Source organism: Mirounga leonina, unplaced genomic scaffold, assembly GCF_011800145.1.
Source record: "Mirounga leonina isolate KUSES-001 unplaced genomic scaffold, KU_Mleo_1.0 Mir_171, whole genome shotgun sequence".
NCBI lineage: Eukaryota > Metazoa > Chordata > Mammalia > Carnivora > Phocidae > Mirounga > Mirounga leonina.
Window position 1 is genome coordinate 2,782,849 of NW_023270436.1, and position 22,079 is coordinate 2,804,927.

Genomic DNA, 22,079 nt, shown 5'->3' on the forward strand with positions numbered 1-22,079 from the left:
GTCTTAAACTCGTTAATATGCCTTTGTCTTTTTAATCAGGAGGAGGATAGACAGCCCATTTTGTGGGGACGGAGGGTTAATCCAAACCCCTCTCCTTAATACCATACAACTGAACACATGGGATTTATCCACATCATAAAGTGCTTTTTGAGAAACTACCAATGGAGTCTTTCTTTCTTTCTTTTTCTTTCTTTCTTTCTTTCTTTCTTTCTTTCTTTCTTTCTTTCTTTCTTTCTTTCTTTCTTTCTTTCTTCCTTTCTTTCTTTCTTTTTTTTATGTAGAGCCTGTTTGCTTAGCATCTCTAAAGAAGCTCATGTTATTTTTGTCATTTAGAGTCTTCTGTGGCAGTTAGTGTAGTAAATAAAAATCTCTATTTGACCACATCCTTGAGGATGTCAAGAATGCTTGGCCAATTGGCTTAGCCGCTTACGGAGTTTGAACAGTGGCAGGAGCCTGGCCCGAGGACCCCCCCCGACAGTTATGTGCTCCTCCTGGAGGCGATTTCAGTAATGTGCTCTAATCAGCTTAAGGAGTTAATTAAACAGTTGTCACTTAGCTCCTTAATTCTGAAACTTGATGCTAAATAAGATTTGAAATTAGTTATGCAAAACTGAGCAGCGCTTTTGTGTACCCGATTTCTTCAGGTGGCACAGAATAAAGGAGGCATGGTTCCCAGACAGCGGGGGCCGCGGGGTGACCCGGAGAAATGGACTGGGGTCCTGGGAAAACATTTGCCTTGCTGGGGAGTGCAGGCAACCAGGCAAGAGTTCAAAATCTCACCCTTTTTATCTAAAAGGGGCCTCACGGTGAGGGGTGATTATCATCTACCAGGATAGAAGTCACCAACTGGAGCTTATATGTCAACGTGCCCTGTAAGTATGTTTTGTTCAGAGTGCTCGGTGATTTTTACAAAAGGTGAGCCAAATGTGAAAATCAGGAGCTTTCACATAAAAATACCGATTCTTGGCTTCTCTCAAAAAATCAGGAAACGTGCAAACTTGGGTTTGTGCTCCTGCAAGGCAATATTCGGTAGAGCTAAAGTTGCCTCCTTCTGATTGAGCGTGCGATCCTGGCTCACCTGGTTATGGATGAACTCAGAGTTTCGATGCCACGTCCCAGGATACGTGTCTTGGCCAGGATGTGGTGGCGGTGTAGGCAGGAGCAGGCTGTATGAGAATTGCCCCATCCCTTGACATGCCTGTGTGCCCTTACCTGGAGGCTCTGCGAACCCCCATAAGAAAGGTGCAAATGAAGCTGGTGCAGCCACTCTGGAAAACTGTATGGAGGTTCCTCAAAAAGTTGAAAATAGAGCTACCATATGACCCAGCAATTGCACTACTGGGTATTTACCCCAAAGATACAAAAGTAGGGATCCGAAAGGGTACATGCACCCCGATGTTTATAGCAGCAATGTCCCCAATAGCCAAACTGTGGAAAGAGCCAAGATGTCCATCGACAGATGAATGGATAAAGAAGATGTGGTAAATATATACAATGGAATATTATGCAGCCGTCAAAAGGAATGAGATCTTGCCATTTGCAACGACGTGGATGGAACTGGAGGGTATTATGTTGAGTGAAATAAGTCAAAAAGAGAAAGACATGTATCATATGACCTCACTGATATGAGGAATTCTTAATCGCAGGAATCAAACTGAGGGTTGCTGGAGTGGGGGGTGGGGTGGGAGGGAGGGGGTGACTGGGTGATAGACACTGGGGAGGGTATGTGCTCTGGTAAGCGCTGTGAATTGTGCAAGACTGTTGAATCTCAGATCTGTACCTCTGAAACAAATAATGCAATATATGTTAAGAAAAAAAAAAAAGAAGAAGATAGCAGGAGGGGAAGAATGAAGCGGGGGAAATCGGAGGGGTAGACGAACCATGAGAGACGATGGACTCTGAAAAACAAACTGAGGGTTCTGGGGACGGGGAGGATGGGTTAGCCTGGTGGTGGGTATTGAGGAGGGCACATTCTGCATGGAGCACTGGGTGTTATGCACAAACAATGAATCATGGAACACTACATCTAAAACTAATGATGTAATGTATGGGGATTAACATAAGAATTAAAAAAAAAAAAAAAGAAAGGTGCAAATGAGCAGAAAAGCTCAAGGTCCAAGCTGCATTGCCCTGGGGTCCTGCCCATAGGCTCCTCCAGAGACTTGCATGAGGCATGAACGTGGCCAAGAACTCATGATTCTCTGCATCATCCATCCATCCTGTGGCAAGCCCCTGTGTGCACCGGACACTGAACAGAACTCAGTGCCCAGGACAGCAGAGCCCTGGCTTGTCCAGGAGTGGACGCGGCCAGTGAGAATAACATGCAATCCACATCGCCCTTGAAAACTCCTCAGACTGCTCAAAAAACACAATCTCTAAGCCTCAAAACCTCCGTTTTTCCTTCAGCGTTGAAACAGGTTATCGCTCCTTGGTTGAGCACCATGTGAGGTGGCTGGCTCATGCTTGGGGATCCTGTGGGCGAAGAATACACCCTGACTGCTCAAGTTCCTATCAGCGCTGTAAGGTGCTCCCCCGTGGGTGGTGTGGGCTCCTGCCAGCCCCCATGCTCTCCCTCCAGGACAGAGCCCGGGGTCACGGGAGCGCATGGTGGTGATGTGTCCCGGCCTCTCCCCTTCCGTTGCTCGCTGCTTCTCTCCTTCCCCCTCCCCCCTTGCTTTTTCCTCTTACCAAGAACATACTGAATTCCTGTAAGTCGCCGCATGTTTTAGGATACTGCTAATAATAACCACCCTCACTGAAAAACTGGTAATGCCAAGCACTGCTTGAACACTTGGCATGCCGCAGCGTACCCGCTGCCCCTCACAACAACTGTCCGAGGAAGATGCTATTCAGAACCCCGCTTTCCAGATGAGGAAAACGGCGGACAAGAGTTTAAGTAACTCATAGAGTCACATGACTGGGGAGTAGCAAAGCTGGGGTTTGCGCCCAGGCAGCCTGAGTCCAGAGCCTTGTGGGGACCCAGGAGCAGGCTCCGACCAGATGCCATTTAGATCTTTTAAGACAAGGAAAGTTGGCCCCAAGGGGGTGCATAACGTGCCCAAGGTCACCTCGCCGTGCCCAGCGGGGGCTCGTGCTGTTCGGGCTGGACTCCCCTGCCGGCCCCTGCTTCCGGGGTGCTAGGCACGGCTGGGAGAAATCCTGAGCTCAGGTGGAGTGGAGAGTCGTCACGATGCCAACACGTGTGTTCTTCCACCTGCCACTGCCTCACATGCGCCGTCCTCACTTGCAGCTGCTGACTCGGGCGTGTTTACAGTCCCCATTGTAGCGACGTGGAGACCGACACGGTGCAGTCCCCAGTTTGCCTGCAGTCGCGGGCCGAGTAGGTATGGAGAGTCGGGTTCCACGTCACGCCGTCTGGCTCAGAGCCAGCGTTCCTCACTCTGGACTCTGCTGCCTCCACATCGGAGGTGATACCTCCTCTAAACCAGAAACAGTAACACTGATGATTTCCACCTGGAGGCATTAAGAAAGATGTAGCTTTTGAGTTGGGCCTTGAGCTTATTACCTTGGGATCATTTTTAATAGGAAGCTCCACTGGTATAAAAAACTACAATGTAAGAAATTTATTTATACTTTGTTTCGAAGGGTACATGTACCTCGTACAGCCAGCCGGCTCTGGCCCCACGATGCCCTGTGCTCAATAGAAATCAAGGATTTCCCTCCTGCTTCTGCATTTTAAAAATTTCTCCCATCCTTCGGTGCGTGTATTTATTAAAACAAGCCCTGAATCTGGTAAAGGGAAAGCAGAAGAAGAGGTGATCAGTAACGCCTGGACACAGAAATAGGAGGAGGAACTAGGACGGAGTCCTAGGACACAATTCAGCCCGGTTCTCTGGTTGCCCGCCCCCTCCCCGCCAGGGGACATTTGGCGAAGCCCGGAGGAGACATTTTCCGTTGTCACAGCGGGAAGGAGGCCATTATTGGAGGCCCACTCATCTAGTGGGCTGAGTCCGGGGATACGGCTAAATATATAAAGTGTGCACAATAGCCTGATAACAAGGAATTATCTGGCCCCAAACATCGGTAGCCTGGGGGCTGAGGAACCGCTCCGCGGTGAACTACATTTGTGTGGGTATCAGAGATCCATTATCAGTTTTCAGCTTCTAGATTCAACCTTTGTACAAAGCATGGGGGGCTTCATTATATTTCAAGACGCAGTGTCGATGTTATCAACCTTAAGAGCATAAAAGTATCCACTAGGAAGGAGAAACGTTGGAAGGTCAGGGTGGCCGGAAGAACGGACGGGAGTCGGAGCGGGCTTGTATGGTGCGTGGGGGTTTGCATGCGTGTGGCTGCACCAGGGTTCTGGGAGCCGACGGGACTCGGCTCGGGGGCTTCTGCTGGGGCGGGGAGTCCCCTCAAAGGCTTCCTTGTGGATACATCTGGGGGGTGGGCGCCGGATTTCAGCCGTGGCCGTGGACCAGACCACCTGCGCTGGCCCCTCCGTGTGTCTGGACTTCTGTGCACCTTGGTGGCCGAGTTCCGCGAGCAAGCATTGCCGGGGAGAGAACCCGGTGGAAGCTAGATCAGCTTCTGTGGCCGAGCCCCCCAAGGGACACATTCTCGACGGCAGGCGTGGGTCCCCGGGGCCCCCAGAGCTCCTGCCACTGCCCGGGAGGAGCGTCCGAGCCTCTGCAGACCCAACCCCTCAGGAACCGACACATTATCTCCTGATTAGGGGTGTGTGTGCTTAAGTTATAAATAAAGCCAATGGGGGAACCAAAACAGGAATCTAATTATACTGGTTGAGAAAGGAGAGAGAGAGAGAGACAGGAGATTTCAGCTGTCGTGCCAGAAAACCAGAGAATAACTTCCTAATAGTTAGATGAATCAAAAGTGGTTGCCCGAGGGGAACAAAATCGGGATAAGGAATGGGGATCAGGATGGCCTTTCGCGGCATTTTATGATAAACTTTCTCACATACGTGGTATTTTATCAATGAGGTTGCTTGACCTTGATAAAAATTTTTAATTCACATAGAAAAGAATAAGCACCATGCATCTGGCTCATTATCAACGGCTTCCAGGAGACAGCCTGCCCAGCGGAAGGCATGCGCCGTCGCCAGCCTCGTGTGGGCTCGGCCGTGTGGCATCTCGCTGCTTCCCTGTGGGTGGAAGGATAATTTTATTTTACCTGGTATCTCTGCTAACATGCAGTAATTCTCCGTACTATGCCACAGCCATGAAGCTGAGGGGCTGATGCACTTCAAAAACAGAGTGGTTTTAAATTCATTTGCAGTGCAGGCCAAATTGACTGATGCTCCCCACTTGCTAAAAGCAGCTCACAGGTGCTCACTTCAGCAGCGCGGAGACTAAAATTGGAACGACACAGAGAAGATTAGCCTGGCCTTCGTGCTAGGATGACACACCAATTTGTTCCATATTTTTAAAAAATACAAATAAAGGTAAAATAAAAGAAGCACCCAGGCTATTTATAGTGATGCAGCATTATGGCTAATCGGATGTGGTATTTCTGGGGTCCTGTACTAGCTCTTCTGTTTCATGGGGCATGAGTGAGAAACTGCAGCCCATCATCCACTAAGTGTGTGCTGTTGACCGGGGGCACAGGCTGAAATAACAGAGCTTGAACAAACAAGCAAAAGACAAGGACAGGATGACGAGTCATTATTGTATTCACCAGGTTATTGATCTTTGTTGGGAAATGCATTGAAAAGACTTAGGAAATTAAGCACGGTTGAGAAATCACAATGAGGAAGAGAGAAGCTGCGGAGATGTTCGGTTTCCGCACCGAGTTAGGCTGGGTCTGTGCAAGCTCATTACAACAGAAACCAGGAGAAGGAGGGCCAGCCATGCAGCACGTGGAGGAAATGTTGCTGGCTTCTCATACCTGAGTGGTCTGTTTTGGCATGGGGCATATGACTCAGAATTTAGTGAATATTTTCATTGTTTGGAAACTGAAGTGGGGAAGTGTTAGGTATTAGTCAGGCTAGATTAGGTCAGAGTGCAGTAACAAGCAGCTCTAAAAGTCTCATTGCCTTAAGACAAAGCGTATTTATTACTCTTGCTGCATGTGCTCTGTGGCTCAGTAGGAAGCTCTTCTCCGTACCGTGACCCAGGGTAACCCGGCTGGCAGAGGCTCTACCGTCTTGTGGCTGCACCATCTGGAACATGCAACCTCAGTCAGCAGGGCAGCTGATGAGAAAGAATGGGAATTGTGCATCCAAGCTTTATTCCCCCAACCCAGAAGTGACAGACAGCACCGACCTTCACATGGCTCTGACTTCGAGGGGCCTGGAAACTATGTTGGTGCAAATGGCATATTTTTTCTGAGCCTTTCTTTCTCTTCCATAAACTGGAACCCACCCACACAGCACACCCATCAGCATCCGGACTGATCGGCCGGACGTATCTTCTGACTGATCAGTAGTCATGCTATAACACGTGCTTTAGGATTCCCCCCGACCCCAGTTTAAATATCAGCTTTGAGTATGATATCATTTGACAGGAGGAAAAAACATCACTTTTATACTGGATGTGAGCCTCTGTCTTTAACTGCGCGGAATACCGTTTTAATATGAAAACTGAATTCTTGCATCTTATGTCCCGTTGACATTTGATGTCCTAGAATTGTGTCTGCGGTGGACAGAGAATCGTAAGGTGCTACTTCTTTGTGTTGTTGGAGGTGGGGTCAAGAGCAGAGAGTAAATGATGCCGATATTATAAAATTTTAATTACGGAGAATTAATCGACTTAGCAGAATATGTCTTTTTTGTACTTAAACACCAGGAAGATAGCAGAGCGTGTCGTGTTGATAGAGGTTGTGGAAAACTCCAATTTGTAGCTGCCCAAAAGGTATTCTATGTTCTTACAGTCCCTTGCTGTGTAAATCTCGTGTTCTCTAAGTAAACTCCAAAAATCTGCTTTATTCAGAGAAGGAAGAGAACAGAGTGTCCCTGAGGGATTAGGATTGTGATTTCGTCTCTGCCAATTAGATGTGCCCATGTGATGCTTTCTCTCCAGGGTGGGGAAGAGGGAGTATGTGGGGTTTGGGGAGCAGCAGAAAGGGTCTAAAACAATCTGCCCGACTTCCCAGCCTCCTAATCAGGGACAGAAGCAGCGATCCATGGCAGGCCCACTGAGTAGTTCCAGACCCTGATCTTGGGAGGTCAGCCGGACTCCGCTTCTTCAACCCGTCAACAATGCCGAGTCCTCCGCAAATCCCTTCCTGCTGAAATGAGCAAGAGCGGATTCTGTTGTCTGCAGCTAAGATCCTTGACTCACACGGAATCTCTCAAAACCAAAAGGAGTAAATATGTGAGAATTGGGGCTCATATTCTATACAACAAATATATTAGCAATACGGGAAGTTGCAGAGGTATCAAGAGGGGAGTAATGATGTTGCCAATCGTAGGTAGATCTAGCACGTGCCTGCTCCCAGAGCCTTGCAGTGTAGCCCCCCAGGTGGTGTGCATCCTGTCCCTGTGGTTCCTCGATGCAACACCTGTCAGTTCTTCATTCCCTGAGGACCGGGTGGGATGCTGGTGGAGCGCCTGATACAGTCTTGCTACGGGAGGTAAGCAGACAAGAGAAGAAGCATTGCTTCTGAAACCTGCGGTTTGAATTACTGTAAACTCTGGCCACAGGTCTCCATGCAAACAAGAATGCCAAGGCGTGTTCCTTTTTTAGGAAGTAAGCACAATACTTGTCCCAGACTTTATCAGAGGGCGTTCTCTCCTGACATGTGAGAACTTTATAACCACCCGAGTCCATTGTTGGAGCTGCTGCCCCCCCTCCCTGACCTGGCCCATCTCCAGTCACATTTCCCCCCGGGGCTTCTCTGACGTTCTGGGAGCCCTGCCAGGGGTGGCCTTGACACCCCCGGGGAAATGCATGCTTCCAGCCTGCAGTCGGACAATTCTGGGAGGCCAGCCCCCTGGAGACGCTAGCTCCCTGGGTCCCTGCTGCAGGCTGGATACCACCACCTCCCGTGGGCATTTTCCGCCTTCCCGCTCCTCATCCGCCACCTCTCACCGCTTGCAAATAAATTAACGCCACCTACAGCCGGTCCCAGGCTCTGTTTTCGGGGAGATTCAGACTAATGCAATATCCAATTTGCAAGTTGGCCAACTGAGGTTGATAATTGTTCAGAAATACTAAGTCTGCATCTCAATGAGAATTGGAAGGAAACCCAAAGAGTTTGACCACCTTCCTGGTCATCTTTATTAATTAGGGTTCCTTGTAAGCTAAACACATTGATTCTGGTTAAGTTTGGGTTTTGTTTTTTTTTTAAACTACTTTTGAGGTATGGTTGACATATATAAGCTGTGCATGTTTAATGCATATAACTCAGTGAGTCTGGGGATAAGTTTATACCCCCGTGAAAATAGCACCATGATCGAGGCCACCTGACAAAATTTCCCTTACTATAATTATTGTATGTGTGTGTGTGTTGAGAACACTTAACCCTCTAAAAAGGAGTTTAGTGAAAGAATATGGGCTGTCCCAGAGAACGGACGGCCCAGAGAAAAGGCAGGAACCAGGCCCTTCGTGGAAATGCAGGTAACAGGGAAATGACAGGTTTCCAGGCGCTGCTGATGGGGAATGAGATCCGAACACCTGTGGCTCCTGCCCGCTTCCCTCGAATGGAATTCCCATGGGGGGGCGGGGCGGAGCAAGAGGCTGACCGTGTGGCCTAGGGGATGCCCCCCGGCTTCCGGGGGGGGAGAGGGTTGCTGTGTCTGTCCGTCCCAAGGAGAAGGGAAACCTTCCCCAAAGGATAATGATGTGCTGTTATGGAGAAGGGGTTGGGCAGGCAAAAACAGAAGCTTCCACCCCAGGGACTCAGAATAAACAATGTTATAAGGAGATCTGCCTCAGTATTGCCCTGAAGTCCTGTCTGGGGGCGAACTTGTCCCCTTTCTCATGCCTTGGTTAGCGGCCCCTGTAAGAAATGCTTCCTTCGTGTGCATCTAAGTAAAGCAAGTTGCCAGTTAACTCTACTTCCCCTCCCTCGGAATGCCCGTCTTCCCGTTTCCTCTCTCAGGGAGTTTGGGGTGTGACACTCTGGGCGTGGAGGTGAGGGACGGGGCCGCGGGCCGCGGCCACGTTTGTTTAATGGCACGTTTGCCCTTGTCTGCCCCCCTCTGGAGGGATGCGCCAAGCCTACCTGGACGCTCTTGTTAGGAGGGAGCAGTGCTGCCGTGAATACCGTTCTTGCTGTTACTCCTTCCGACCTTCCTCATCTAGTTCGACACGCGGCCCCGGCTCAGAGCCTGGCATGAAAATGGCACGTGATCTCCCAAGGGGCCACGGTCATAGTGAAGGCAAAAAAATCGTTTTCTCCCCCCTCCTGAGGGACAAGAAGCTATTTGATTTGCTGGTTTCAGCCCAAGACCCGAGAAACAGGAGGGCCTCTTGCTGGCGCGTCGTATCAGACGGGACAGTGGTTATCTGAAGGCGAAAGGTTTAAATAAGCAAGATCTTAGCCGTGTTTCCTCTGCTGGGCGTTTGGAGGAAGCGTCCAGGATTGGTGTTGGGACACATCCAGCCGGCGTCCAGGTCCCTTCCCTCGGTTCCTGGGGCCACCGTAAGAAAGTACCACGAACGTGGCGGCTCTTGGGGAGAGTCCTTCCTTATCTCTTCCAGCTTCGGTGGCTGTTGGCATCCTAGATGTTCCTCGTCTTACAGGAGCATCACCCCGATCCCTGCCCATGCCTTCACAGAGCCACCTTTGGGGGCGGGGGTGGGCTCTGTCTGTGTTTTCTTATCTCATAAAGACACCAGTCATTAGGGGAGGGCCACCCTCATCCAGGACGACCTCGTCTGAACTTAACTCATCATAGCTGCAAAGCTCCTCTTCCCGATTGAGGTCACATCCTGAGGTTCTGAGTGGACGTGGATGTTGGGGGGACGCTGTCCACTCTGGGGCACCTGTCACCGACACCTGAGGCACCGGCCATTGTCATAAACTCTCCAACGCTGTTGACTCACCGAAACCCAGGCAGACACAGGAGGTGGGCACTGTGTTATCCTCATTCCATCATTGAAGCTAATTAGGCACCAAGAGTCCGGTGAGCCATCCGAGGTCACCCACTGGGCAGTGTCAGAGGCTGGATTCACACCCAGCACTCCAGCAACAGATTCTCTGCCCTTGACCCTAACGTGATGCTGGGCCACGTGGCTTTTAGCCGCATGTTTTCACCGTGGGGGTACAAGATACAGCCCCAAATCCAGGATCATCTGTGCTTGGCAACAGAAAGGGAAAACACAAAAGAACCTTCAGAATCTGCTTTTTTCACAGACTTTTTTGGAAGCCTCACCAAGTGACTTCCATTTATATCTCATGGACGAGAACTCTGTCACAAATGAAGGACAGCCCCCCACAAAATGCAGTAATTTTAGCTGGGCATCTTGCAGCCTCAAACAAAATTGGGGTTTCGCTAGGAGGGCAGAAAGGCAGGTGGCCATCAGGTGGGTGACAAACCATCTCTAACACACAGATCAACCTCTGGGTGCGGTTTAGAAGGCCCCCAGTGTGATGTTTATCTGCCTCCATCACCTTCCTCCCCTCCGTTTTAAAGTTAATTTGGAAGGGTGATCGTGAATCAGTGACTATGTTCATGAAGCAGGAAATCAGGATGCTGGAAGGCATGAGGAAATTAAACAAACAAACCCTCTAATTCTGGTTCCAATCCATCAGACCTCCGGATGAGACATCATTCCTCAGTTTTATTCCTCAATCCTCCGCCCCATGCACGTCCCTTACACCCCAGCGCGGCACAGTGCCCTGGACCACCGTCCGTCAGGAGCATCCTTGGAAAGCAGGGGAGTTTGCTTTGCCCACACACGCAGCAGGCTGGATGTGCCGGGGATGGTCGGCCCCGGGAGCGGCTCTCAGGAGGAGCTGTATAAATAACCCAGCTCACTCGCCCCTCCGTGGAACTATTTTTAGGTGTGTATTTTAGGTAATTTCCCTGCAAGGGAATGGGTGATAATGTATCTCCACCCATGGAAATATATAACACACATGGTGTATTTTGCAGCTCGGCTCAGTCCCTGCAGGACCAGCTCCAGCTGCCCACTGCGGTAACTGGTGGAGGCTCGCACGCCTTCCTGGCTGCCTCTTCCCGACTCCCCTACGGACACTTCCTGAACCCCCCCTACTAGGCCTCCCTGCCCTTGAATCCCTTCCTCGACTCTGTTTCTAGAGGGGATCCAAGCTAAGATGGGAGCTGTCATTTCTCGGGCAAAATCAGGACACTCATTGTTTCCTTACAATAGATCATGAGCTGAATCCCAGGAGAGTATCTGTGGCCTCTTACGAGGCCCCAAAGCATGGTCACCTTCTCCCCTTTTTGCCTCCTCCTGGCCTCTGGAGAGCCTGGAGTTCTGTGGAGCTGTGGGGCACCCAGGGAGTCCTCTCTGCATGGAGCATGGGGCTGCCAGTGAGGACTGAGACGGTGCGTTCTCAAGACCTCCCTGCCTTGCTTTCCTCGCTCTGAGGGGCTGGGATGAGGGCGACCCATGGCGGTAAGGCAGCTGAGCTTTCCGGGGTTTGATGGGGTCAGATCATCAGCGCAGCTGTGTGTCACATCTCAACCCAAACCAAGGCGAAGCGGGGCCCTCCCACCACCTCTCGCCTGGAGACGCGCCATTCACCTCCCGGGGAAAGCAGAGCTACACCAGAGAGAGGGCTCATGCCGTCGAAGAACCGGGAATGTGCAGAGAAGGCAGGGGCGGCCTGACAACTCCGTCCCCAATCCCCACGAGGTCTTGTAGGCAGAGCGATGCGTCCGGCCAGAGGCGCCCCCGACATCTGGACCGCACCTGCTCACCAGTGAGTCTGGGGTTGGTCCTCGCTGTGCCACCTTGAATGCATGGGCGCTTTAAAGGCCTTTTGGGTTTTATTGTTGGATGCTGCTTATTGTTCCACCAGGCACGTGCAAAATCATTTTCCTCTTCCTGAAGCTGGTGTCCAAAGTCATAATGCCATGCTCCTGCTCTGTGCTTTCCTTTGAGATGAGCCAGTTTGGGCCAGAGAGTTAAGCAGTGTTTTCCCACTTCTTCCCACAGTGTGAATGGTTCTCCTGGATCTCTACCCTTTCAGTAGGAACGTAGACACAGGTTCTCCCCCGCCCCCCCACCCCCAGAGGCGGCGGGAAGTAGCACCACATTCTGACTTCATCCCTTCGTTCTTTTAGTATGCTTGCGCCCAAAATAAAAGCACATCAGTCTGGGAACTCGGCGGGGGGCGGCGGGGAACAAGCACATAATCAATGGGCATTTAGAAGCTTTTGCATATTGAGACAGTATAAGGCATGGTCTTTGAAATTCAGGAACATTCCAAACTGCGGACTTTCTTTCAGAATTAAATAATAATAAAAAAAAAACGCATATATATAGTTGCACATTCAAATCTAAACCAAATGAGCTAATTATAAGATGAACGAGTCCTATAAAGGAAAAATAAGATCTTACGTAAGAAATATAAAGTTAACATAAGGAAAAGAGTTATGCAATGTTAGGATGATACATTTCCATCCCTTCCTCTGGCATGCTCCTAAATGGGAATTTGCGACTTCACATGAAAATCAAATTAGCAAGAATCTGTGCAGGCCTGGCCCTAAGAGAGACGGGTCTCCTAGCATCCATCCAGGCGTCTCACTTCCTATCACCGAGGGTAGGCCAGACAAGGTTGGACCTACAGAAGAAACTCCACGTTCACCCCGACACAGCCCCCCTCTCGGGGACACCACTGGCCCGCAGTTAACAGCATTGAGCAAGAATGCCATGGGCAAGAATTCGGGAGGCTAGTTGTACAGGGGCTGTGGGTTATATGGGGACTTTGATCTTTGTGTGACTGGGGGAGACAGTCCCTGCAGAGGGGAATGAGACCCACTTCCAGTTCTTGGGGCTCAGTTTTCTCCATCTGAGAAATGGGCTCCTATGATCTCCCGGGGCCCTGTAGGAGGAACGGAAGAAGGAAGCGGTGCGCTGGGGACAGGTGCAGAATGAGGGCCGCCGCTCAGTGTCTGGGACATGCAGCCTGAGGCCCTGCGTCCATGCGCAGGACTAAGAGCCGGAGACCAGGGAGGCAGGCCTGTGGGTTCCAGTGCTTCGGTCGAGTCCTTAGCCACACATCCTGCAGATAATGACTCGCTCGCTGCGGCTAGCCCTGTACCAGGCACTGGGGAGCAGAAGGCAGGCCAGCCCCACGGAGCTTACAGCCTGGAAGAGAGGGATCGCCAACTGAATAATTCTAAGTAAGACAGCAATGGTGTCGGATGCCCCAGAGGAGATTCTGTGCTTGTGTGTCCTGGGCTCTGAGTGGTCTGGAAGCAAATAACGAGGGCAAGTGGGGACATCCCGGGGGACACCTTGAGCTGAGCGACAGAGGAAGCATTGAGCAGACAAATGCGTGTTCGGGTGAGCATGTGCGGTGTGTCTATGTGGCATGTCTCTGGCTCGTCGGGAGCTAAGCCTGTCACTGGAACCATAGCGGCATATTCCAGACGCACACAGAGGCCGGGACCCGCTAAGGGCCTGGAACAGGGACAGGAAGTGAACGACAGCCAGCGCGACAGAGTTCGGAGGGTGAGGGTCCCCACCTCCGCGTGCATCCTACATGCCGGACAGGCCGTGGGTGATGCTGATCTCAGCTGTTTTTAGGGCAGCTTGCTCCTCTGGCCAACAGCTCACGGCTGAAGGTGGCATCACTTTGTGTGAGGTCAGACGGATCGGAATAGGTAACACATGGACTCAGCAGCGGGACTTCCTGGGTTCAAATCCCACCTTCACCGTTGCCAGGCCATGTGACCTCGGGCAAGTTACACAACCTCTCTGTGCCATCTGCAAAATGGAGAGAGTGCTGAGCCTGTTGGTCTGGTCTGGGAAGGAACACGTCCACTCGTGTGAAGCTCCTCGAACAGCTCCTGGGGGGTGGAGAGCCTGGCCAGACTCAGCACGAATCACGATTTTGCTCCCGCTCCTCCCCATCCTGTTCTCCTGAGTCCGGGCGGTGCGGATGCTGGGGTCCCTTGTGGGGAGGCGGGGAGGCCGTCACACAGGGGGAGGTGTGTGACCCCAAGGTGTGTCTGTCTTCCAGGAGGCGGAGATCCTGAACACCGCCATCCTCACGGGGAAGACGGTGGCCGTTCCGGTCAAGGTGGTGTCGGTGGAGGAGGACGGCGCCGTGACAGATCTGCTGACGTCCGTGGAGTGCCGGTCGTCCGACGAAGACGTCATCAAGGCAAGTGGACGCCTCCCGGCCCCGCCCCGGGAGTCCGTGGCCGTGACCGCTGCGGGTCCTGGGGCCCCTCCCAGCCCATCCCGGTGGTGCCCCCGCTGGTGTCCCGAGACCCTCCCCTGATCGGGATGCAGAACCACTCGGGAGGCTGAGCCAGGTCTGCCATGCTCCTGACCTTTCGTGTTTGCCAAGTGCCTGGGGCCTCGTCCCAGCCCCTGGGAAGGGCGGGGAGGGCTGCAGGGGCCGGGAAGGGGGGCCAGACGCAGTCTGGCGAGTGTGTGGCCGTGCCCTGGAGGCTTGCCTAGCGGGGAGAGTGTGTGCAGAGTCAGTGCGGGGGCCGAGCGTGCACTTAGTCACCCGCCCTGCGACTGACAGCCCTGGCCGAGGGAGGAAGAGAAGACTGGTCCCCACTCCCCCCGGCCAACCCAGGCCTGCTCTGCAGCTGGGGGGCCGTGGGGGGCAGCCCTTCATGTACATTCCCTGGACCCCTTCTTTCCTGGCCTCTTCTCTCTCCTTATAATGGGATGCACAGATGAGGCGAAGCCGAGGCGTGCGGGGACAGCGTCGGCGGGGGCGCTCGGCCGGGCACCTTGCAGCACCGCCCTCAGCGGGGGACGGCCTTGTCACGCTGCCACCGCCTGGCGCCTCCTCGGAACCTGGGGACGGCGGGAGGGTTGGAGGTGCGCGCGACCCCTTCCCTCTGGGTCCCAGCAGCAGTCCGAGCTCGGTCACTCTGCTGGTGCTGGACGGGAGCTGCTAAGCCCTCTGCCCTGCCGGGAACTCCAGGGAGCGTGTCCACCCCCAGAAAGCAGTGGACAGACGCCGACTGAGTCCCCACTAGGTGTTAGGTCCTCCACGACGGCAGGACCACAGTCAGAGGCACGGCCCCTGTCCTGCGGTTGGCTGGGGAGAAGGCAGAGGTGGGAAGGAAGGCCAGCATCGTGACACACCCCTTGCCCCTGTTCCAGAATCCCCTCTGCGGGGCGTGCAGGGCAGGCTGGGCCTCCCCAGGGCACACACCAGTATCTTGGCTCACCCTTGATCTCTCTCTCCCCGCGCATGCGGTCCTCCAGCAAATCTGTTGGCAGTGCCTTCCAAACGTGTCCCGGACCCGACCCTCCTCCAGGGCGTCCTGCCAGCCCCCAGCCCGCACTCCTGTCTCTCTCCCAGCCCCGGGCAGCGACCTCCCCGTGGGCTTCCCAGTGGCCTCCTCTCGCCCGTAGTCTGTTCTCAGTGCGGCAGCAAGAGGGATCAAAATGTCAGGCTGACGCTGTCCCTCCTCGGCTCGCAAACGCCCACACGATTCCCTCCCGTCTCGGAGGAGAAGCCAGAGTGATTGCGGGGACACTGAGTCCTGCCCACCTGCCCACCTGCCTGATCTCCGACCTCACTCTTGTTACGTTCCCGCTCGTTCTCTCGGTCCCAGCCACACCAGAGCCTTTGCCTGTCCTCTGACGGTTCAGGCACCCGGGCCCTCTGCTCCAAACCCCCTTCCCTGCAGGGCTGTGGGGTCCCTCGCTTCCCCTTCTCCCCAGCCTGTCCTGGGCAGTGTTGGTAAAGTTGTCCCACCGTCTTCCCCAGCCCCGCTCGGTTTTTATCCATTATATTTATTCATGTAAGTTATATGTGTGCAATATATATTCCTGTATTTTCACATATATATTTTTATTTTATTTGGTTTATTGTCTGTCTCATGGGGATATAGGCTCTGGGAGGGCAGGGCTGTTTGGTTCTCTTCCTTCGCCGCTGTGCCCCATCACCTACAACCCTGGGCAGAGAGTACCCGCTCAACAAATGTGTGGTGAATGAATGAGTGAACAGTGCAGTAATCAAGATGAGAAAGCGTGTCGTTGAATCGCGAAAGCCTTCTTGTGGACATACTCACACCAAGACACTGAGGATGGGTCTGCCCGCGGTCGGCCAGATGACACACAACATGGAAACGCACTGCAGGCCGAGGGGACGGCGGGAACGAGGGTGGGGAGACGCGTTCTTGTAACAGGAGAGACTGCAGGTTCCTGTGAAGGACGTTCGAGCGTGTTCTCACCAGCCTCCATTTGCCCTCCTTCTAATAGCAATGATGTTTTCTCCAGAAAATTCCTCTATGTTTGGCACTTAATCTGTGCGACATAAACAGTGCCTTGTCCACCCCAGCTTCTGAGGGCTGGGTGACCCAGGGTGGCCACAAAGCACTGTGTCCCTCTAGACGCCGTCATTGGCTCCGGGAGAGACCGGGTCCCAATCCCAGCCACGGAGGCGCCATCTGGAGAGTCAGGCTTTAAGTCTTATAAAAGAAGGGGTCCCCCTCCTTTTGTTCTGGTTGCTAACCCCCCTTGACAAGACCTCCTGCGGTTACCAGATGGTACCACCTCCAGAAAGGGACCGACAGATAAGCCGGAGCCACTCTGCGGGGAAGCCATGTCCTCACCACAGCACCCGAGAGCCCAAGTCCCTCCAGACCACGCCGGACTTTCCCTGGACGTCCCTGGGAACGGATTCCTTTTGTGCAGAGCAGTCTGGGCTAGGCCTGTAACACCAGTCAGCAAAGAAGTCCACACTTCTAGCTATGCCCTAGGGAGTCCAGATTGACTCCAGTGATCCCGGGACTCACAGAATCACCTGCAGAAACATGGGAGCTCGAGCACATGCACCTGCAGCCCCACAGATGGACACGCAGCCTGAAAGGCAGACCCCACAGCCCACTCGGCTGTCTCTGTGCAGCTCCTGGGATCACAGGTGCTGGGAGACTCCCTGGTATTTATAATACTTCGGTGTCTTCCAGACACCTTTCAGACAGAAAGCCCAGGGGTCCTTGGAGAAGAACCACATCCCCCTGAATGGGCTCCTGGAAAGCCTCTGACGGCATGGTCTGCTTTAAAGCTCCAGTCTTTTCACTTTTATTTGCTCTTTCTTCCTTTCCAACCAGAGGCGGGATAAGCCTGTGTGTTCTGCCCCATCCGTATCGAAACCTCCTCACAGGAAATCCACTGGAAGAGGCATTCTCACTGAAGGCGTGTTACCTTATGCTTCCCAGGGAGGCCGGGTCTTCAAAAGGCAACGATCCCTAATGCATGCATTTCGGATGTCAGCAGTAATACCCGTTGTGACTCTTAGGGGTTGGAAATAACAGGAAATCCCACCCACACCGACTTCAGTTTAAAAAAAAAAAAATCAAAAAATGTTGTTGGCTGATGTAATTCAAAAGTCCAGAGTCAGGAGTCTCCTGAAGGAGAACTTCAAAAGACATCATGAGAACATTCTTTCTCTGCCCCTCCTCTCCCTCTGACTCTCTATATCTCTCTGTCTCTTTATCTCTGTCAGTGTCTCTCTATATCTCTCTGTCTCTGTCTTTCTATTTCTCACTGTATCTCTCCCTGTCTTTCTCTCTCTCTCTGTCTCTGTCTCTCTCTGTCTTATCTGTCTCTCTGTATCTCTCTGTCTCTGTGTCTCTGTCTTTCTGTTTTCTCTCTGTATCTCTCCCTGTTTCTGTCTCTCTGTCTCTGTCTCTACCTCTATCTGTCTCTCTTTCTGTCTCTGTCTCTCTAGCTCTGTCTGTCTCTATCTCTCTCTGTCTCTCTGTGTCTCTGTCTATCTTTCTCTTTCTCTCTCTCTGTCTATCTCTGTCTTTGTCTATCTCTGTCTCTCTCTGTCTCTGTCTCTCTGTGTCTCTTTGTGTCTGTCTCTACCTCTCTGTCTCTGTCTCTCTCTGTTTCTCTCTCTCTGTTTCTCTCTGTCTGTTTCTGTCTCTCTGTCTCTCTACCTCTCTCTGTCTCTCTGTCTCTGTCTCTCTGTGTCTCTATGTCTCTGTCTCTCTGTCTCTCTACCTCTCTCTGTCTCTGTCTCTCTGTCTCTCTGTCTCTGTCTCTCTGTTTCTCTGTCTCTCTCTGTCTCTGTCTCTCTGTATCTCTGCATCTCTCTGTCTCTGTCTCTCTGTGTCTCTGTCTCTGTCTCTGTCTCTCTGTCTCTGTCCTCAGCCCCCGCCTGCAGACAGAGCTGCTTCTGGCTTCTCTGCTCACAGGCTGCCCCATGGGAGGAGAGGGTCCCTGGGGCCTGGCTGGAACCCCACAGGAAGGAGAGCAGACCTGCCAGGCCAGTCCTGGGACCGGCTCTGTTGGGGACCCACTCAGGGGCCCCCTGGCCCCCGAGCCCAGCGCCGCAGCCCCAGCACCCTGACCCCTGAGTGCCCAAAGCCTCATCACCCAAGCACATGATCTGCAGAGGCGAGGCGGGCAGGGGGGTGGGCTTTGGAGATGCTCGGACCGGAGAGCTTTGGGGGTGAGGGAGTCGCAGGAACGGCCAGAGTGGTGCCGCGGGCGCTGCCTCTCACAAGCATGGGAGAGGGACGGCCCGGCAGGGGTGTCACCCGAGACGCTCTGGTCCCGGGCGCTCGCCGGCAGCTCCTACAAAGACTGGCACCCACCCCGTGCCGCCGCCGCGCCCCGACTGTCCCCCAGGCTGTCCCAGCTGGACCCGGTGAGCCTGCCTCCCCACTGTGCGGTGCCCCCCATCTCAGGGCCCAGCAGACACACCAGCTGGGAGCTGACAGGCTCTCCCAAGGCTGGTCCCCGCAGAAGGGAGCCGCCGGCCTCTAAGGGGACGCAGGGAGACGCGGGTCGGGCTGCGTAGACGAGCGGGAGGCGGGGAGAGGGCAGGCTCCCTGGTGCAGCGCTGGGTGTGCGTCTGCCGGTCGGCTGCTCCCGGTGGGGCCACGGAACAGAGGGAGCCGTGGGAGCGCACGGAGCCGTCACGGGCGGGGGGGGGCGTTCGTCCTGTCGTCACCCCCAGGCTGTGGTCCTGCTCCTCGGCCAGCTTGGTGGCTTCTCCCCAGGAGTTCAGCCAAATGGCCGTGTAAATAGCCCTCGAAGGAACGGGCGTTAGTAGGGATTAAGGCTCCTCACAGTCCCCACTGCCCCCTCTGAGGACCTGGGTCCCCTGCAAGGGGGGACGAGCCGGGGAGAAGCAGCTCAGCCGCGGAACCCTGTCACCTGCCGGGTAGGGGCGTGAAGCCTCCAGCGCCCTGCTGTGGGGGACACACCTGTGTGGGTGAACTGAGCCCTCTGAGGCTCCGGGGCCCAGCGGGACCTCCCAGCTCAGCCCTTCTTCAACCCACCTGGTCAGCAAGGAAGTCCCCACATCAGGACATTAGGAATCTGTAGCTGCTGAGTGGGGTGAACCCCTCAGGGAGGTGCTGGGGATGCATCCGAAGGTGGGGCAGGAGAGGAAGGAAGGAAGACAGCCTGGGGGCGGTGGCGGGGCTTTCCTCAGCTACTGCTTCTTTTATCCTCTGTTTGGACACCGAATAACGGTGTTCCTTGCCTGAAACTGACTTCCTAAGGCCAGAGTTCATTATCGCTTGATTGAGAACCGATGTTCGGGTTTATGGGCAACAACACTTCTCTTCCCCATACACAGGCCCAACTCCTAAATTCCAGCCATTTTCCTCTGTGTCTGTCAGTTTTGAAACATAAAGCGTCCTTTCAGCATTGCTGGGGGGCCCTTGACTCCCGCTACGGGTTACAGTTGGTAGCCGTGTTACCCCAATAATAGAAACGGCGTTTGAATGTGTATTGGGCGCTCCTTACAGAGCAGACCAGCGTCCACGTCTTTGATCCTCGCAACAATGCCATGCAATAAGTAGCAATAAGTATTATTTTTTTTTTCTGCATAAGAAAATTGAGACAATGAGGGCGCCTGGGTGGCTCAGTTGGTTAAGCAACTGCCTTCGGCTCAGGTCATGATCCTGGAGTCCCGGGATCGAGTCCCGCATCGGGCTCCCTGCTCGGCGGGGAGTCTGCTTCTCCCTCTGACCCTCCTCCCTCTCATGCTCTCTGTCTCTCATTCTCTCTCTCTCAAATAAAAAAAAAATCTTAAAAAAAAAAAAGAAAAAATTGAGACAATGAGAGGCTTTTTTTTTTTTTTTCTTTTTAACTGACTGAGCCACCCAGGCGCCCTGTTTTTTTTTTTTTTTTTCCTTTTAATTGTGACAAAATACACATGACATAAAATGCACTGTCTTAACCACTGCTAAGCATACAGGTTGGGGTGTTAGGAGCATTCACAGCTTGTCCATCGCCTCCAGCACTCCGGTCATCCTGCAGAACTGAAGCTCTGTCCCCACTAAACACAAGCCCCCATGCCCCTGCCCCTCAGCCCCTGCCGGCCTCCCTTCTTCGGTCTGCCTCCGTGAATGTACGTCCTCTGGTGGGTCCGAGGAATAGAGCCGTGGGGTATCTGTCCTTCGGTGGCTGTCTCCTCTCACTCAGCATGCTGTCCTCCAGGTTCATCCGTGGTGTGGCAGGTGTCAGAATCCCCTTCCTTGTTAGGGCCGAATCATGCCCCCGCGTGGACAGCCCACACTTGGTCCCCGCATCATCCATCAGTGGACCCTTGGGCTGCTTCCGTCTTCTGGCTGTTGCGCATCATGCCGCTCCGCACATGCGGAATTCTGACACGTCTGCAGAAACCAAGATGCGTGGTCCCCGGGTCCAAGTCCCGTTCCATTTTTGCCTCCATCCCTCATCCGCCAGGACGGGGTTTGGTGCACGATGCCTGCCGTGCGAACGGATCGGGAATTCGCATGCGTGCATTATTGCCCACGGCTGTACATGGCTGAGTTGAGTGGCACTGAGCGGGGCGGGACGGCCGCAGAGCCAGATGCGCTCACCATCCACCTCCTACAGAGGAGAGCCCATCTCTGCTCAGGGACTCCACGCAGGCCTTTCCTCCATGGGCGATGACTCACAGAGCGTTTGGAGACCCTGTGCTCCCGGCCAGAAATAACTCCTCCACGGATGGTTGCAGTCCTTCTAGCAAAATTTCATGCTGTTGGATCGAGCATTAACGTCTACCTGCAATGCTTTGTTAAAGGAAATACACTTCTGGGAGAAACGGCATGCATCGATTCCTGGACATTTCTGTCCAAATGCTCTTGCTTAGATCACGTTCCTCTTTGGGAGGCAAAATCAGGACAAGCAGAGATTCTGTCTGCTGGGGAAATTGGGCAAAATGGGTCAGAGGTGGAAGCCAACCTTGCTCTCCACCCTGGGTGAGCCCAGAGCGGCATCAGCAAATGTCCATCACGGCGCCAGCCCCGTGGGACACGTCCTCAGGAGAATTCAGCACGTGTCTCTATTGCGTTCAGACATCGGCGCAGGAATCCCTTGCAACACCACCAATCGTGGGCATAAGAGATAAAACCTCAAGCGTCTGCCTTCGGCTCAGGTTGTGATCCCAGGGTCTCAGGATCAAGCCCCCACATCGGGATCCCTGCTTCTCCCTCTCCCTCTGCAGCTCCCCCTGCTTGTGCAAGCACATGCTCTCTCTCTCTCTCTCAAATAAATAAAATCTTTAAAAAAAAAAAGGCAAAAGTTCTTTGTCACCTCAGACCTAGAAGGAACCACATTCCTCCCCATACAACGCCCACTTGCATAGAATTGACATAAAGGATCCTGGAGCACATAGACCAAGGATCACAAGCCCAGCCGAATATGAGATCCAGGCGACGACAAATGTGTGAAGCGATAGGGGGCGGTGGGGTCTGCAGCACATGCCCCTTGGGGACGGGCAGCCGCTGTGGCGTCCTAGCTGGCTGTCGCCACACGGGAACGGCATGCAGGGCACTTGAGGGTGTGGGCTCTGTGCCAAGCTGCCTGCATTTAAATTCTGGCTCTGTTACCTAGAGATGAGAACCAGGGCTAGATGCTTCGTCTCTCTGTTCCTCGGTTTCTTCTATGGTGACATCCCCACGGCTGATTTGATTCTGCGTTGTGCCGGGAAGTGAATCTTACATTCTGATCACTCGTGTATTCGCCTTGTAAGTAGGACTCTGCCTGTAGCCACATCGTGAACCTCGA

At 53.3% G+C, this 22,079-nt stretch overlaps 1 protein-coding gene and 1 pseudogene across 1 annotated transcript in view; both read left to right on the forward strand.

Moving 5' to 3' along the window:
• Nucleotides 1–22,079, forward strand: part of TMEM132D (transmembrane protein 132D) — a 537,539-nt gene that overhangs the window by 441,207 nt on the left and 74,253 nt on the right. The window contains exon 5 of the mRNA XM_035016814.1: nt 14,086–14,229. Within this exon, the coding sequence (XP_034872705.1) occupies nt 14,086–14,229 (144 nt within the window). The remainder of the gene's footprint in view (nt 1–14,085; nt 14,230–22,079) is intronic.
• On the forward strand, nt 5,309–5,408 carry LOC118018718 (annotated as a pseudogene).